Genomic DNA, 19,398 nt, shown 5'->3' on the forward strand with positions numbered 1-19,398 from the left:
TTTTGATCTTGCCCTCTGCCATTCGTTGCGAGAACCATCAAGTGTTCCATGATGCTAGTACGAGGTTCTCCTTCAGGTCCACCCTTCTCAGCTAATGGCTATAAGAGCCAATTAGTGCTCCAGGGAGCCATAACCAGGATTCTTCCTCCATCTGTTAATGGAACCTTTGTTTTTTAAATTCGGCATTTCTCTCATGCCCTTTACTGGCCTTTCATTTTATGGTCTGTATAAGGTCTCGGGGTAAATTGGCCCGCACGACCCCATGTGCCACCAGTCCTTGCCCCTGGGCCCTTGCCATGTTTTCTATGGAAAAATCATTCTTTGATCTTTCTGCTGTTGTCGAAGAAATGGAGGGGACCTTTGGACCCTTCAATACAGTTCCCGTGTGCAAGTTGCTTTGAAAAAAAACACCTTTTCAAATGGATTGTGTCCTCCAACGTGTTCCACATCTTTGACATGTAATGTCCACAGCTGTGCACTTGAGAAACTTTTTCAGCAGAGGGCGTCTGATGTCGGGTCGATGTCCCTCGAAGGCCTCTGTCTAGGGCGACGTCATGAGATGTTACAAATAGGAAGTACAGTGCACGCAGCCTCAGTTCCGTGTTTTCCATGAACGTGTTGCTTCGTAAAACTCGGCGCACTTCATGTGTTCATCGTTGAGATGTCTTTTTCTTCGACCCCTCCGACTCCGCGGTCTGGCTTCAAGACCTGCTGGGACTGCAAGTCAAAAATGTCGATCACTGACCTGCATCGCTTTTGTTTGTGGTGCTCGGGAGAGTCGCACGACACCGATGACTGTTCGAAATGCCAGTCGCTGACTGCCAAGGCGTTGCGGAAGGGGAAGCTCCAGGTAGGTAGGGGTTCTAAGCCCAGTAAGTCCCGAAAATCCAAGTCAAAGTCCAAAGTGGTGTCCACTGACGACTCGAGGGGCTACTCTTCGAGTCGGGTGGAGGCCCGGGGTTCTCGGTCCCAGAGTGGTTCCCGACATTTTTCTTAGTCGCGGCATTCGCGGAAGCGCCATCACCGGTCGCCTTCCCCGTCCTCCTCAGAAGAGGGAGCCATGAGGAAAAGTGGCATGCCCGACAAAGTCCTCGACTCCGGAGGAATGGGCTGCCTTTAAGAAGCAAATGTTAGCGATATTTCAATCACAGGGCACAGGTCCGGTAGCGCTGTTAGGCATAATTATATGCAATATCTTTTGGGAACAGGACACACAATTAAGACTACAAGTGACGGTACAATTTCACCTTTGGTACAAGCCTGTACTCCACAGTTAAAGTGGTAGCAGTAGCACAGCAGCCAGACTTATCTCAAGAGTAAGTGAGCAGTATCAAATAGTTACACAAAGGACAGCAATTACTATGATTCAGGCAAACACTGACTCAGGGTTTTCAAGTAAAAGAATATACATTTATTTCAATATTCAGTTGTATAACATTACACCTTTCTAAGCAGTTTAAAAACACACTCTTAATACACCACAGAGCGTCCCTTAAATTCCAGGCAAGTTAAGCTCACAAAATGAAGTGGGAGCAAAATGGTACTCTGGCAATTAAAAAGGAAGGGAAAGACAAAAGTTAACAGAAATGGATCCACACCAACAGTTAAGTACTCGGAGCAAGCGAACAAGAGAGACTACAATGATAAAATCAGATAGAAAAGGCTTAGGGCCAAAGTCAATGGTTCAAAGTTCTTTTGCTAAAGATAATACAGTTCAGGGTAGTTTGCGATAAAGTTCGTAGCACGGTTTCCGGTTGCGGTTGTGGGTAGAAAAGTTAGTTCAAAGAGAAGAGAAGGATAAGCCCTCGGATTGGAGAAAGATTTCAAACGCTTTCACTGCGGCTGAACAAAACACACAACCGGATTTGCACAGTACCTTAAAACGGAGAGGGAGCTGTAGCTGAGGCAGACGTTTCTGGTAGTTCCTGCAGGCTCACGGTTCCTGAAGCGACTGTCGGACTGATCAGAAGTAGGGAGACTGGAGGGTTCTGCACTACCCAGGTAAGAAACCAGCAGCAGCGCCAAATAACGAATAAAAGGTGCGCTCCTTAAAACCCAAGCAGGGTCTGACCTTCCTGGCTATCTGGCCCACTGTAGCTCTGTACAGCGAATTCGACCAGAGGAGGAGGGGTCCTGGCTTGCAGTTTGGTTGGTCCCACCAGCTCAAGGGAAGAAGATTCCTGGAGGATCTTCTCTGTCATTGGATTCTGGAGATTCGGACCCGCAGCAGGGCTTCACCGGGCAGTTCAGTCGTTGTAGGGGTCCTCTTCTTCCAGTTCCTCATTGGTTCTTTCCTTCCAGTGGCGACTCTGCTCTTCCAGTCCCAGAGACCTGGTTTTTATGTAGCTTTCCACCATTCATACAGCCTGGCTGTCAATCACACAGCAGATGGAACATTGGGTATTCCCACATTATGGATGCGCTGCCAGCAAAACAATTACGAAATGGAAAGTCCTCTTGCACACTTCCTGTGCGATGATTAATCTGAATAACACAAAAATGAAAGTTTTGAAAGTTTAATCTTCATCACATCCAATGTGTGTTATGACGTGACAGAGTAATGTGCCAACACGTGTTTCGACCTCTCTCGGTCTTTCTCAAGGCAAAACTCTGTACAGCAAATGAAATATACAATTTTGTAATGCATAAAAAGTCCCCATTAGTAAACCGGGACATGAAATACAGTGAGCACAACAAACAAGGGTGATGACAAGTGCATATATACGTTAACAGCAGGGTGGGTGTAGCAACATATCAATAACAATCACACAGCAGGGTGGCTGGCCTGGCAAGGCCAGTCCCCTTAGCCAATCAGATAGGAGTGCGACTTGGGTAACCAAGGGAATCCATGGCAGGGGTCCTAAAACCCCTCCCTCACATCCTGCCTACCCACACTCTCGGGCGCCTAAAGGAGGGCTTCTGTGCAGAATCCCGTAAAAAAGGGATGAACAAAGGGACTAAACCTGGTTTGGCGCGCAGAGTAAAACACGAGAAAGACTTTAACAAAAAGAAATGGCGTTTAAACCCGGCCGGAGCCCAAATAAAATGTATTTGGTGACGTGGGTTTATGTTTGAGGCTAATAGCCTAAAACATTACCAGATTATATAAAATAATCTCGGTAGAAAGGTTAGGGTAGATACCACTGCCACCAGCCAAGTCTTAATGTAAAGGGAGCGAAACAATGCCCCAGGAGGCACAGAAAAAAAGGGATAAGAATTAACCCTTTCCAATACTCAGTGGAAGATGGGTGTGTACTGGGTCTGTGGTTTAAAGTGACTAAGGTAAATTAATGGCAACTTTACCCTTTTCTGGGGGACTATAGTCAGCCCCAGAAAGTGGAGTCGGTGGTACGTCTAAAAGACAAGCTTGTGTCACTGCACTGAAGGTGCTGTGTAACGCACATGAAAAATATGGTGCCCTGGAGTAGGTGAGGCTCCAGTGCCCAAGATCACACAAAAAGTAGAAACACACATAGCAAAACACATGTAAGAGTCGGAAAAAAGGCTCACACTCTTACCAGGTGAAAAAAAGGTGAAAAAAAATTAATCCTAGAAATCCATCAAAGCTGCTGAGGGACTCAGTAGGTAAGGGAAATCAACCATTTATGAGAATTCTCCCAAACACGCTCCTTCTAATGAACATGTCTCTTCTCGGCACCATGGCATCCCCCATCCCACTCATCTTGAATTTTTGTTTCTTCAGGCGACCTGTGCAGGAGTTTCTCGCTTCAAGGTGCTCACAGAACCATGGCTCCTGGTCAGACAAGGTGGTCATCTCCCAGTTGCTGGCGAACGCCCTGCGGTGTGGACTCACTCCAGCAACATCGTAAGGAGCATGGTGCAACCTCATTTTCGGTATACGATCGTGACCGATACCTCAGTGAGCGGATGGGGTGCTCACCTGAACCAGTTCAAGAGAAAGGCCTGTGGTCCCGCACGGAGGTCTCATTGAATAACAGCGTTCTGGAGATAAGGGTGGTTCACTGGGCACTGAAATAGTTTCTTCCCATCATTCAGGACTCAGTGGTTCGGATTCTCACCGACAACCCCACGACTATGTTCTATCTACGCAAACAGGGGGGCACATATTCACACTCCTGTCCCAGGAGGCCCAGGTCATCTGGCACTGGGCCATAACACACAGGGTTCGGCTAATGGTTTCTACCTACCAGGGACTCCAAACATTTCTTGCAGATGCTCTCAGCAGGGAGTCTGCTCAGATGCCCGAATTGCGACTGAAGGACGACCAGGTTGCGAGGATATTCGGGAAATGGGGGACTCCCTCGCTGGACTTGTTCACCAACCACAAAAACAAGCACTGTATCTTTGCCAGGAGTGTGTCTCATCCTGACTCCAGGGGGGGCGCGTTCTCAATCCTTTCGACGGGCCTGGTCGCTTGCGTGTTTCCTCCGTTTCCGTTGATCAGAAAGATAATTCAGATGATTCGCAAGGTCCCATGCAGGATCATCCTGGTGGCCCCGTTCTGGCCGAGACAGACCTGGTTCTCAGACCACCTTCACCTGGCAATGGACCACCCTCTTCACCTGGGTTCTGAGCCGGATCTGCTTTCACAGAACAAGGGGAAGGAGTGGCATCACAATCCAGGCTCCCTCAACTTAGCAGTGTGGCTCCTGACCATTCTGAATTTGTAAGTCTAAAGATTCCTCAGGAATGTTGATGCATTTTGGCTACAGCTAGGGCGCTCTCTACCAACGAGTCATACGCCCGTAAGTGGAAAAGGTTCTGTTCCTGGTGTTCACAGCAGCTGGGCTTGCAGCCATTGGGGGTGTCACCTCCACAGCTCCTTCCTTACCTTCTGCTGCTGGCGAAAGAGGGTCTGCCATTGTCATCTATCAAGGTTCACACGGCAGCGCAACTCTACGCCTCTGTTCAGTGACCGATTGAATAAACATTTCCTCAAGGGTCTTTTCCGGACTTTTCCCCCGAAGAAAAGGATTTCTCCGGTCTGGAGTCTCAACTTGGTGCTTGCGGCCCTCATTTAACCACTGTTTGATCCTATGTCAACGGCAGCCATACAATTTCTGACGTGGAAGGTTGTGTTTCTGGTGGCTTTTACATATTCCAAGCGGGATTCGGAACTGCAGGCTCTGGTCATTGACCGTTGATACCGGAGTTTCATGAAAGACCAGGTTCTCCGAGCTACGAATCCCCATTTTATTACTAAGATTCCGTCGAACTTTCACAAAAACGCTACGATTGCCTTGCTGACTTTTTTCCCCGAAGGCTTCCAGTCCAGCGGAAAAGGCGTTGCATGCCTTGGATCTCAAGAGGGCTTTGAAGTTCTATTTGGTCCGTACTAAGTCATTTAGGGCATCTAATAACTCTTTCTAGCTTTCGGCCCCTCCAACAAGGGGAAGCCGATTTTGAAACAAGGCGTTTCATGATGGGTGTCTATGATGGCTTTCTGCCACGAAAAATCCAACAAACCTTTGCATGCGCCTCCCAGGGCTCACTCTACAAGGTCCACTGCGTCATCGGCAGCTCTTTGGGCGGGCATACTGCTCAGTGACATTTGCCAGGCAGCAACTTCGGCAGTACTGCACACATTCACCAGACACTACTGCCCGAGTCTGCAACATGCTGGGGATGTGCAAGTTGGGCATGCTGTACTTCCAACGCCTGTTCCAATAAGGTAAGCCCCGCAGCTTCCAGGGTTTGAGTTTTGCTCATGTGTTTGTTATTGGTCAACTGAAAGTAATGTCTTTCTGTTTATTTTGCCTCTTGTATGCGTCCCCTTTGCCTGTTATGCACTGACTTGTCTTCTTACTGCAATGTAGTCCATTCACAGCATGTGAATCCATGAAAGTTCCAATTCGGGAGAAGAGAGTAGTTACTTATCTTTAACTCCATTTCTCCAGCGTTGGTATCTTTCTTGGATTCACTTGTGCCCTCCGGCCTCTCCCCTTCAGGCAAACATCCTCTTAAGGTATCCTCCTGGTTTAGAGAGGATAAAATCTGAAGGGAAGCCGCGGAGGCAGGCTATATATACTGGATGTCCCATTAGTGCTGCCTAAAGCACCATAAAGGCGTCAATAGGACACTCAAAGTGTCGATGTTTTTCCATAGGAAAACCACTATATTAAAGTTACTGCGGATTCCCAGCCTGATGGGAAATATTCACAGCATGTGAATCCATGAAAGATACCAACTCTGGAGAAATTGAGTTACAGGTAAGAAACTACTCCCTTCTCTGTTTTTTCAAGCAGGGTCACTCTGCCAAGGTCTGAGTCACAGAACGCGGCTGATTCTCCTTTGCGATGCACAATAGCTTTGGCTTTTACCCTTTTTTGCAGTAAAGGGAACAGCTGAACAAGCTGAAGTCTGGGAGAAGTGCCAATTTAATAGATTGTGAGTCCATTTAGCCTCCTCCCGTCCCCTCTTTTATCCGCATTAAAAGAAACCGGTGAGATGCTTGCCGTTACATCTGACTTTCTGTCAGAACAGGACGGTTCGTTATTGAGAAGTGTAATTGTCATTGCTTTCTCACAGCCCCCTCCAGCCCCCTGTTGTATTAGCCCCTGTTATGTAGGTTCTTCTGTCTCCTGCAAGTTTTTGGATACAATTTATGTGCGTTGTAGTGGGGTTAGGGATCAGTACAATTAATGAGTACTCCAGCGCCGTTGCGAGTGGCAAGATCTGTGGTGCAATCAATGGAGAAGTGTTACCCGACGAGGCAATTTCCTTTGCCGCCGCACTCCATTCTGAGGGCACGCAAGCACTTCTAAAAGTCCTAGTGCGGTCATCCTACGCCCCATTTTCACGGGTCACTAGTCTTTTCACCATCACTGGACCGAGAGCCTGGTCGGCTGCTAGCAGTCGACTGGTGAGTGACTGGACTCACTGCAGCACTACCCGCAGGCGCTCTGTGCCGTCAGGTGGTTGATAAAGGTTTTCTTTCTAATTAAAGTCAGTGCTGCACACGCTATTCAGTAGCAGAGTACACGTACACGCGACATTTCTATACACGTTTCCTCTGACTGCAGTACAACACAAGGTAGTAAACAAACTGCTACATGAACATCTCACCATGATTCTCATCGCACCAATTTGAGCACGAAAACCTAACACCTACATATCCAAAGGATGGCCATCCACCCACCTATAAAGTTGCAGAGAAAGCACAACTTGTTAACTCTGTGTCAAGGACATCTAACACACCCTTGCCCACAGACTCTGAATTTAGCAGCTTGACTTTTGAATTCAGAGTTTGGACACTCATATCTTCTAAGTAGATATATAGATTCTAAAAGAAGCAAGAAAATCCAACACAAGACATTGCTGCTCCAGTAAATGGAAGTGTTTTGTCATTTGGTGTAAAACAAAGCAAATCAACCACGATCAGTTGTACAACATCAGATATAATATATTACGTTTGCTAGTTTCTGAGATAGTGCACCCAAAAAGTACACCTTGTAGCATATTCAACTTCACAGCCAGTGATATCCTAATAGAAGGTACCAGTGATTAAAACAGTCATGAAAGAGGTTAAATGCATACACCCACCGGTGGCTCACCTATCGCCAGGCTGGGACCGAACTACACAACAGAATCGTGGGAACACCCTTTGAACCCATGTGCAGGGCCTCAGTAAAAGATCTAACTTACAAGGTGGCTTTCCTATTAGCAGTAACATCTATTAGGAGCGTAAGTGAACTCCAAGCACCGTCGGATACAGAAACTTTCATGCCCATAGACAAACACAAAGTAGTTATAAGAACTCATCACAATTCTCACTGAAATATATATCCAAATTCCACGTAAACAATTGTTTTTTTTTCAAACCCTTAAAGTAGGGGAGAAAGGCATTGTACACCCTAGATGTGCGCAGGACAGTAATGTTCCATCTGGACAAAACCAAGTAAATCGGAAAGACAAGCCAGTTTGTTGTCTCTTTTGCAACAGCCCGAGAGGGGGATCCCGTTATTAAGGCGACCATCACCAGATGGATTGTAAAATGCATCCAGCTTTGCTACACACTGATTTATATAACACTTCCATTTACACCAAGACCTTACGCCACATGCATCACAGGAGCAACTTTAGCCTTCATTGCTTACATGTCTTTGGAAGAAATCTCTAGAGGGGCTACACAGAGCTCAACACATACCTTTACACAGCACTATTGTGGACACACAAGCTAGAGCAAATTCACAAGTAAGACATTTATTCTCTGCTGTTCCTACTTCTCACCCGCTGCCTTCCTCAGGTACTGCTAATCTATGCATAGCATGTGAATCTAAGCAGATTCATAAGCTCCCGAAGACAAATATTACTTTCCCAGTAATCCTCTTCTGTAGCTTGTATCTACAGAAAGACTATTCACATGTACCCACCGTGCCTCCCTGCAAGAATGAAGCGGAAAACTCAGAGTAGCAATGGAATAGTTGCAGTACAAATAGCACTCTGTAGAAAAATAATCAGGACTTCGATGCGTGAGGAGGATTGTAGGTCCCAATACATAGAGGATAGGGATAGTGTTACAGGAACGCCCCTGTCGACCCCCAGTTTTTCGATTTAGAAAAAGATGGCATACTGCAAACCAACCACTAGAACTAGATGCCTGACTATGCATAGCATGTGACATTAAGCAGATAAGCTACAGAAATACTATAACGGGGTAAGTAAAATGTCCTTTTATGTGGACACTTTATTTCCTGTTGATGTTGGCCTGCTTTGTGACATTTTAATAATGACATGATTGCATATGTGGTTGCACACTCATACTATTGTCAGTCTGTGTTTCTTTGACCAATTATTTTTTAATTGCCGTTTTTAGAAAATGAAACTGATACACGAGAGATTAATTTACAAACGGCTGAACTTACCAGTTGCGAGTGGTATAATTCTCAGTCATTGTCTCTGGTGTGTCTGCAAACCATACCAGCAGCCTGCCATAGCCTGAGATCTCAACTGAAAATGAGCAGAGAAAAAGATAATGTCTGGTATGATTGTAAAGGCACAAGTAAGTTAAAAATATATATTTTGCACAATTTAGCACTGTTTGCTAATGAACTGGTCACTTGTTTTTATAATGTGCTTAACTTCTAATGTACCACGGAATCAATATGCTGTGGAGGATGTCAAAATGGAAAATGTTTTTGGCAATATTGGAATATTAAGGTGTATGCAGATGATGTTTCAGTGCAATGTTATGTTACTTTCGCAGAGGAAAGCAGCCTGCAAATTAAATACTTTAGGATGATCCACTAGCAAATGACTGAGGATTGTTAATATCAAATGTTTGAAATTGTGCACCAACCTTTTGTTTCAAAGTATTAGCAACAATTATGAATATGGTGCATGCCAGTAAATGTGCACAAATGTGATCTAAAATGTTGCAAAGAGACCAAGGAGCACATTTCCGTAATGCTGGACACACCCTCTTAGTAACACACTACATTAAATCACCAAAATTTGTAAGGAACATGTACCAGGAAAACATAATCCCAGTCCTTCAAGTTGTTGGGATTATTATTGTTAATGAGATGGCTTCTTGATTCATAATTTCTTGAAGGCTGATGTAACAAGGCCAATACATTTCAGACCTATTGGTCCATCATCACTGCAGAATCTGTTGGTAAAACCTTACATAAACCTCTAGTGTGTAGAGAATAGATGGATAGATAAATAGAACAATTTCAGTCTTTCAAATATTGCAATAAGCCAATCGCATACCTTCCTTTTGGGTGTGTGTGCCAAAAGGATCTATAAATAATATAGCATCATAGTGGCTCGTTAAAATTGATATTTGTAGCTAAGATCCAATCAAAATTCTCAAATCAACAATACCTGTACATCCAATAGTTTTATTGCTAAAAAATAAAGGATGCCGAATATAAGAAAAATGCAAAGAAATGTAAAACATACATTGTAAAAAAAAGATATAAAATGAGAATATTGGAACAAATTCAGCCTATTAAAACTAGTCTAGTTAAATCACTAGTTCTGGAGGACTTTGAAAAAGGCTCACCAAATCAAGTAGTTCAGTTTGAGGTGGTACCTTCCTCCACCCATTCGCAAAGTAGTGTAGTGCAATCTGTTTCAAGCAGGAACGCAAGTTAGTCTTATTGTTAATGTCATCACGCTACTAGGCAACTGCAAAATGAAATAAAATGTAACCATTCTAATTTGAAAAAAGGTGTGTAAGGTATTGAAGTAAAAACATGAAATTATACCAAAAAAGAAATGTCCCTAGACCTTTAAAACTGATAGTGAAACGTAACTTAAGTTTTCAAACTAATTACTGTTTGGTAAGTCTGACGTCTTTGCCAAGTCAGATATAGGAGATGGAAAAGAGGACATGTTTAAAGACCACCTTCATTTGAAATAAAAGAAATCCTTCTCTAAGCCCTATTACTAAGATGAGTTCCCTGCTCTAAGAAAACCACAAATGGCTGCTCATCAGGATGTCTATCAAATAAACTCTGTCCAAAACCTAAAGTATATAAACACACTGCTGTAACTCGGCATTCCAGAATTTTGTCTTTTTATCTCCTGAATGCATACAATTTCACTCTTTTTATTTAGCATGCAATGCTCAAATCAAAATCCTGTTAACTCACTCATTCTTAATAGTTGATCAAGTTCAATTTATTGGTTATTTCTCTACCAATAGAGTTTCTGCATTGCATATTTAATGCTGATGTACATGTTGCATATTACAAACTCATATACACATTTAGGTTTCAACATCAAAAATTCCCCCTGGTATTAGTACGTTCTCTAGCATGGGGCGTGGCATGGATTCACATGCTCATGAATATTCCCTGTCAGGCCGGGAAACCTTGTTAAAAGAAAAAAACGGTTTCACTTTCACTTACTGTATTTCTCCTCTAAACCAATCATTGTCCTCTGGGTCATACTACCCCAATCCAATGCCAGTCCTCTCCATAAGCCCCTCCTCTGGAAGCCATCCTCAGATGTTTACTGCACGCTTCAGTGTTGCAAGTACTCTAGTGTTGCTCCCTGAGCTACTCCTAGGTTTTATTTTGTTTTTCGACAGAAAAAAGTTCAATTTTTGTTATTAAAGAGCCTGTGTGCTCTTATCTCCAACTGCCAACAGCGGGGATCTGTTGTCAGTGAATTTCAGCTCCCCTCAAGGGCGAAGATCGTCAAAGTTTCTTCGAGGTTTTGGACTACTTTGCGCCCTCCGGCCATGATTGAGGAGAAGAAAGAAGGAAGATCCCTCTTCAGGCCCTGCACCAGGTGCGGGCTACGGACCTTGTTTGTGAAGGGCAAACACCTCCAATGCCTCTACTGTCTTCATACAGACCACAAGGAAGGAGAGTGCAAGCTCTGCCTCGGCTTCTCCAAGAAGACAATGAAGGATCGACACAGTAGACTGGTGGCGTGGCTGGAACGCCAAGGCCTCTGTCCCGTGCTCCGAGCAGGGTCACTCCTCACCCAGGACCGGCCGGTCCTAGGAGCGGGCTTCTAATGAGGGTGCCTCATCCATGGGGGCCTAACAAGGCCAAGCATTGCAATTCTGGTCCCATCGGGGTCGCCGCGATCAACATCACCATTCGCCTCCATTGCCAATCAGTGATCGAGCTCCTCCTCAAAAAGGAAATTGTCCAACCCGGCTAAGCTGTGCGAGAAGCCAGGGATGGGAGAGAAGACTGCCCACCTGCCCAAGAAGGCCCAGGAGAACTCTTTGTTGATGGTAGAGCTGGTGGCGGCTGCTCTCACAAAGGTGAAATCAGCGGACCCTGTAAAGGTAACCCCACAGCGCCAAGTGTCCCTGCCTCCAAGGCGAGAAGCCACCGCAGTGACTTTGGGCAAAGTCTGCTGGCCCACCAGAAAAGAGGACTCAGTCTCTGAGCCTGGCTCTGACCCCTCAGGGTGGAAAGGTTGGGGCGGGGGGGGCTGAGGAAGTCCCAGACCTGCCTCAGTACATGTCCCAGGCCATGTAAGTTTTGTTCGGATGAGGACCTGGCGTCCTTACATACGGTCCACAAGGATGTGATGGTGGTGGTGGTGGTGGAGGAGGATGACATGCAACACTGGCAGCGACAGCGCATGCCTAGTGTTCCGATCATGCCAGCTCAACCGAGGGATGTATCTCTGGACATCCTGTCGACCCTGCACACGTTGGTGTCAGATTCAGAAGAGGATGCCGCAGGGCCCAGTTCCTATGGACTCCCCAGACCTCTGACCAGTCTCCAGCAAAGAGGAAGCGCCATCCAATGCCCTCGTTTCAAGCCTCCACATCTGTGCTTTGTGCCTTCCCCTGCACCCACCTGGTGGGCTTGGACACTGGGACAGATAATGGCATGGCGACGACTGATGAAGACGACAATATCAAAACAGCGGGAGGCAGATCTCCGCAGCCGAGGTCGTCCCCACCAGATGAGGTGGGGTTGTTCCATTCCATGGTCGTCAAAGCCTCCAAGCTCTTCCAGGTTGTGCCAGAAGAAACCAAAAAGGAGGGTTTCCTGTACCAGAGGCACGAGGCCCAGAGGAAGACCATCATGGCGGTGCCCCTTCTGGCCGATGTGTGGGAGGAGGGACTGGCCCTCTAGAAGAACGCTTGCACGGCTCCAGCCAAACTTGATAGGCTGGAGAAGTACCGGGTGGCGAAATCTGCGCCCAAGTGCCTGAGGAGGCAACCATCGCCAGATTCAGTGGTTTCGGCGATCTCAAGGAAGCGGTCGGCTAACCCGTCCTCGTCGTCCTCAGTCCCTCCGGACAGTGCGGGAAAGAAGATGGACGCCATGTGAATTCATGTCATTTACACCGCGGCATCCACCATCGAGGCGGCCAACGCAGTGGCCTGGTACGACGGGGAGCTGTGGTCCAAGCTGGGCCCGATTTTGGAGTTCCTCCGCAAAAAGAAGATGGAGGCGATCGCCCTCTTCCAGGAAGGAGGGGTTGCGTCGGATCATGCCACCAGTGGCATTTGACATTACTGAGACAGTTCTGGCAGATGGGGAATGGCGTCTGCCTTTGTCATCCAGGCTGGTTGAAGGCCACACATTTCTGCCAGAACGTCCAGGCGAGGGTACTGGACAATGCCGTTTGACAGGGACAACCTTTTTGGGAAGATGGTCTAGTCCCTGCAGGCCATCAAGGCTGACACAGAGACGGCCCATTCCCTGGGCATGCTTCAGCAGCACCACTCTTCCTTTCGCTCCTCCAGGGGAAAGTCTAGCAGGTCATCAAAAGGTTTCTCCTTGTCGTACTGCTAACCTTCAAGATCCCCGACTCGGGAAGCCTACAGAGGCCATTCCCAGACCTACGGTGGAGGCCAGCTCTGCCGTCGCCCGCAGGGCACTGGTGCCAAAACAGGCCTGAACCGGCCAGGACGTCTGGCGCCCACCCATGCACCCCAGTGGGAGGCCGGTTGACTTGAATCGTCAGCTAGTAGGAAAAGATCACCACCGAGAGATGGGTGCTGGACGCTCTTGCCCAAGGACATCCCTCTGGTGGCCCGGCAGGAGCAGCACATCCCTCAGCTCTTGGAGGTGGTACGGGCCATGCTGCCAAAAGGGGCCATAGAGCTGGTTCCCCAACGACTCTGGGGCTCTGGAGTCTATTCCAGATACTTAATAGTCAAAAAGAAAACGGGGGCTAGAGGCCCATTCTAGACCTGCGACTACATCAAGTCCCAAAAATTCAGGATGGTCACGTTGCAGCACGTGCTCAGCCAACTGGAAGGAGACTTCTTGATGTCTCTGGAGCTGGAGGACGCCTACTTTCCCGTCCCCATTCACAAGAAACATCAAAAATGTCTACGCTTCCTAGTGCAGGGACGGCACTACCAGTTCAAGACCCTTCATTTCGGCTTTAAGTGGGCCCCCAGAGTGTTTACGAAGTGCCTGGCACCGGTGGCGTCTCATCTGCTTCTAGAAGGAATACACGTGTACCCGTACCTTGACGACTAGCTCATTCCAGCCAGCTAGCTAGAGTTAGCCCTCAGCCACTCAGACGACTGTCCAGCTGCTGACGGATCTGGGGTTCTCCATCAATTATCCGTAGTCCTGCTTGACACCATCGCATGAATGCTCTGTTCCTAGGAGCCAGACTCGACTCAGTCGCCTGCCTAGCGTCACTCTCGGAGCAGAGAGTAGCAGCCATGCCGGGGACTGTGCAAGGACTTGTCAATGAAGACCGCCACAGTGCGAGCCATGACAAGTCGTTGCTCGGCATGATATCAACTTGCATCTACCATACCCAGCTCTGCATGTTGCGGATGCAACCTCTTCAGGAGTTCCTGGATGCTTGCTGGATACAGGTGTCCGGAAGCTTTGCAGACAAGATCCTGCTCGACGAGGAGTTCTGTCGGGCGATAAGGTGGTGGGGAGTCCACTCCAACATCAACCGAGGCACAGGGTTCCAAAACCCTCCATACCAGCACACTGTCACCGCAGATGCTTCCCTAGATGACTGGGGAGCCCACACTGGATGTCTTTACGCCAGAGGCCTGCGGCTGCCGGAGGAGAATGATCTCCACATCAATATCCTAAAGCTACGGCAGTGTTCTGGGCCCTAAAGTCGTTCCTTCCATCTCTGAAGGGCAAAGAGGTCAGTATCTTCACGGACAACACCACCACAATTTTCTACATCGGGTCCCCGGCGCTCTCCAGCAAGGCGCAGGACCAGGGGCACTGGGTCGTCAGACAAGTGATGTTCCTCTTCAACTTCATTCAGCAGGGAATTGTGCTCCTGCTACTAGTGGGAACTTTGTCAGGACCAGGTTGACTGCATCTTTGTCAAGTGGGACAGGCCCTGATAGATCTGTTTGCGACAGCGGCAAACTCCAAATGCCAGAAGTTTGCCAGCTGATTCCACCAACCAAGGAGCCTGAGACACACATTCTCTCTCCTTCCTGTGGGATGGCCTGTTTCTGTATGTTTCCTCCTTTTCCTCTCCTGCTATGAGTCATCAACACACTCCGTGTCAATGCAGGATGATACTCATCGCCCTGCCGTGGCCGAAGTAGATTTGGTACACTGACCTCAACCTGTCGACGTCGCCTCTGGCCAAGCTGCTGGTAGTTCCGGATCAGAGAAAGAGGCGCAATCCTACATCAGGATCCTGGATCGCTGTTAGGGAGAATTCTCATTTATGGCTAATTTCCCTAACCTAGTGAGTCTCTCAGCAGCTTTGCTGGATTTCTGGAGTTTATTTTTTCCACCTGGTAAGAGTGTGAGCCTTTTCCCACTCTTAGTATATTTTTTTGTGTGTTGCACTTTTTGTGCTCATGGGCTATGGAGTGTCACCAACTCCCTAGGCATCATCTTTTTACTTGTGTGTCAAACACCACCTTTAGTGCAGTGACACAGGGATGTCTTTTAGACTTCCCTTGTGAACTCCATTTCTGCGGATGGCTACTGTCCCCCAGAAACATGTAAAGTCACCATTGGCTTTACTAGTCCTTTAAAATAGAGATCCAGTACAAGCCATCTTACAATGGAGTACTGGAGGGGGAATATCTTTCCCCTGTCCTTCTGTAACTCAAGGGGCACTTTGTGTCCTCCTTGCCGACTCAACATGGCTGGTGGCAGTAGTAACTATCATTTTTACACTGATTCCTGTGTTAGTGTTCGGGCTGTGGTGACAGATGTGAACATAAAACCTGCTACCTCATATCGTTTTTATCATGGGTCCTAGCGTGGTTTTTCACCATTTCGTGTTGGAAAGGTCTTTCTTGTTTGCTTTTCGCGCCAAACCAGGTTTGGTTTCTTTGTTCGCCGTCCTTTGGCGGGCTTCTGACCAGAAGACCTCCTTTGGCATGTGGATGTCTAGGTGGGCTGAATGTGAGGGAGGGGTGTAGTCACCCCCTGCACAGGGTCTCTTTGGAGACCCAAGTCACACTTTGTGTCCATTGGCTGAGGTGGTTGTCCGCCGGGCTGGACAACCCCCCTGCTGAGTGATTGACAGCCAGGCTGTGTGAATGGGGGATTTTTGGCATAAAAGGCAGGACTCTTGAGCTAGAAGGCAGAGTCGCCTCAGGAACTACAAGGAACCGAAGGGAAGCAGAGAAGACGACGACTGCTGCAACTCCGAGTCCAGGCGAAGCCCTGCTGCAGTCCTGAGCTATCTACCCCTTCAACGACTAAGAGAAGATCCAGTCCGGAGTCGTCTTCCCTTGAGCCTGATGGGACCAACCAGCTCGTCTTTTCTTCAGTCAGAGAATCCTCTCTTGGGTTGAACTCACTGCTGTGCTGTAGTGGTCCGGATAGCCATCGGAAGAGCCCTCTCCTGATTTAAAGGCACGCACCTTTTATTCATCGTGGTCTTTCTCGCTGCTGCTGGCCTCATCCCTGGGTCGTGCAGATCGCTCCAGACATCCTTGTCCCCACGACTGAAGCCGCAGGAACCGTGAGTCTGCAGGAACTACCACGAACAACTGCCGTGGCATCAGCTTTTCTCCAACGGAATAAGGTACTGTGCATACTTGGTCTTTCTCTCCGTATGACCAGCCGGAATCGGGGTGACCCTTTTTCTCCACGAAGATTTGTTCTTTCTTCCCTCCTTCTTAAAACGTTTCCTTGCATTTGAAAATCTTTACGAACTCTTGATATGATATGGCATTTGATATGATATGACATTTGATATGATATGATATATATGATAGGGCATTTGTAACGCGCCTATACCAAGTGTTTCAAGGCGCGAAAGGAAACAAACAGGAAATAGAGCAGTGCATTGAGACCTGGCTCGTGGCAGTGGTATCTACCCTAATTTTCCTATCGCGATTATATTACATAACTTGTATTGTTTTAGGCTATTTTAGTAGCCTCCAACTTTAAACCCGCTAGCCCAAATACTTATTTCGGCTCCGGTTGGGTTTAATCGCAATTTCTTTTTGTTAACATCTTTCTTGGGTCTTTCTTTGTGCAGCAAACCAGCTTGGCATCTCGAATCTCAAACTGTTCAACGTGTGATCCTCGGAAACTGAGCATCTGCTCCATTGACACTGGCGCAGACCTATTGACTTTGACCTGTATCTTTAAACTTGTCCTCGAGTTTCCTTGCCTTGAAAAAGTATTGCCTTTGATTATTATTCACTTTTCCCTTGTTTTAAATTCTTAAGTACAAAGTGTGTTTTAACTTTATGAGCATTTCTATCCACGGGCACACGTTAGTATCGCAACACCGGTCTGTCAAATCTTAATGTACTTACCTTGAATTTACTGGCACAAGTGGAATTGGTTGTGTGTAGTGTATTTTACGCGTGGTTTCAAATCTATAGAAGTGAAGTGTTTTATAACAGATGGTTTAAAAAAATAAATGTACTTATATATTTTTTTACCTGAAACCTTGAGTCGGTGTTTGCTTGAGTCACAGTAATTGTGGTCCTTTGCTACTGCTCATATACTCTTAAGATAAGCCTGGCTGCTCCGCTAATGCTACCACTTTAACATAGTAGTACAGGCTTGTACCAAAAGTGAACTTGTATTACCACTTGTAGTCTTAATTGTGTGTAGTGGTCCCTAAGGGCACTGCACAGGATTCTGCCCAACAAAGATGAATAATGATTAAGCCACAATTGCAATGTTGGGCGTTCTAGGGCCACTTTGTGGGCCCCTCCAATCTTTGCTCCCCCAAACCTCTCCCCATGTCATTTTGACTCCCTGATCTTATTAGTGACCAGATGGATGTTTGGCCTAACATGAAGCTTCTTTTTACCCCTATATAAGGAATATGGGTCATCCAAAAGGAGCACAGTAGCAGGTTTGAGGGTGCAGCAGTGAGATCGAAACACAGTTGGAATTTCTGTTATAAACTTATTATTATCAAATAAGGTTGGGGGAAAGGCCTCTCTAGCCCCAACGCTAAAAAGGGTTTCCCTGCCTCAATAGAAATACCAAATGGGTCTGTCAGGATGTCAAAATAAAGATAAGTCTACTGTTGCGTCAAAACTCTAGCCTCACACTAACAACTCAGTATGAAGTGCAAAACAATTGTTTTCTTAGCAGGTTATTCATAGTTCTTCTTCAGGTTCATAACACCCGGTTCCAAATGGTGCAAAAGTAAACCAAGTTCCACCGAGGTGAAGATATTGCCTCCTTTTCTTGACTTCTTAAAACCAAACAAAGTTCCACAAAACCCAGTGGGAATAACTCCCTTCCCCAATTTGTTTTCTACTTCCTTGCAGAGCTATAAGAATGTCTCCCTTCCCTCAGCTTTGCTGCAAGGTTCACAAATCCCAGGGCTCTCTGCCTTCCTCGGGTTTCTCTTACTTTACACAGCCAACCAGATTCGCTCTTCTTCCTAGTACTGTGACTATAAAGCTGATTAACAATTGTCGTTCTTATATTGGTGAGAGTCCCAGACTCGCCTGACTTTGACAGTCATCTTTCCAAGTAGATTGGGTGTTCATTCCTTCCAAGTACTACCTATTCATCAGCATGGGGTCTGGCATGGATTCACATGCTCATGAATAATGAATACATAGCAGTACAACATGACAAACACAGGAGGTGGCAAGGCTCTATATAGAAGCATTCATTCACTATTGCCTCTGGAGCAGACTCACCTCAAGCAAACTAGTTGCGTAGCACCGCTTGGCTGACTTCTCTCTGGAATCCCTGTCGGTGCAGTAGAACTTCATGAAGGTGTGAGTGGACCTCTACGTAGCAGCCCTGCAGATGTCTAGCAGGGGCACACCAGACAGGTGTAACGCTTACCTTATGCCCTGCCGGGAGCATCCGGACCTCTGGCACCCCAGCTGTCTACACAGTAGCTGCAGATCGTGAGCTCCGGGACTTCTTCCTAAGTAAGGACACGTGTGTTATGGACGAGACTGATAATGTGACCCTTCCCCCCGATTACCCTTCCCTGGGAAGACTGGACTCACCTGTGGTTTGCACTAGAGCGCTCTCCTTCCTGCTGTCGCAGCAGGGGCACGTTGACTCGTCTTCCTGAGTGCCTATGTCCCAATTACTTCACTGAGTAAGCCCAGACCAGCTGTGGCTCGTGGGAGGGAGACTGCCCTTCCTTGCTTGCCTTGAATAAGTGTTCGTTATGGTTTGTTTGCTTGTCCTAGAGAAATGCTAACCACAGTTCTTTTCACCATGGTTATCTGGTTCCTTTCTTTCTTGCCTTAAAAAACTGTTAATTCTTCCTGTGCGTTTGAGGATGGAGTATGGCTGGCTTGTATGCAGCGCATATCTCCAGTTTACTGCAAGCGCGCGTTTACAACTTTCTCTTTTGCTTGCAGGTACCGGGGACTGAAGTGAGTCGGAGCCCCAAGCAGGAGGGAGTCGCATGGCAAATGCCAAATGGGTCTGATGGGTCAGCTATCAGTCATCTTGGTGGAATCAAGATGGTTTCCCACAGTGGCCATCTTGGAAGGCCTCAAAGCAGCCTTTAAAGCTAGATGGATTGTCTGGGTGAGCACCAGGTGCACCATAAGGAGGTCTAGTCTTT

The 19,398-nt window shown here is 47.0% G+C and overlaps 1 protein-coding gene across 4 annotated transcripts in view; it reads left to right on the forward strand.

Moving 5' to 3' along the window:
- SENP6 (SUMO specific peptidase 6) overlaps positions 1 to 19,398 on the forward strand; it is a 2,017,494-nt gene that overhangs the window by 1,151,707 nt on the left and 846,389 nt on the right. For all 4 annotated transcript variants that reach the window (XM_069606272.1, XM_069606273.1, XM_069606275.1 and 1 more), the window contains one exon: positions 8,798 to 8,983. In XM_069606272.1, coding sequence (XP_069462373.1) covers positions 8,798 to 8,983 — 186 coding nt within the window. The remainder of the gene's footprint in view (positions 1 to 8,797; positions 8,984 to 19,398) is intronic.

This window comes from Ambystoma mexicanum, chromosome 4p, assembly GCF_040938575.1.
Source record: "Ambystoma mexicanum isolate Mex_15411 chromosome 4p, UKY_AmexF1_1, whole genome shotgun sequence".
In the NCBI taxonomy this organism is placed as follows: Eukaryota; Metazoa; Chordata; class Amphibia; order Caudata; family Ambystomatidae; genus Ambystoma; species Ambystoma mexicanum.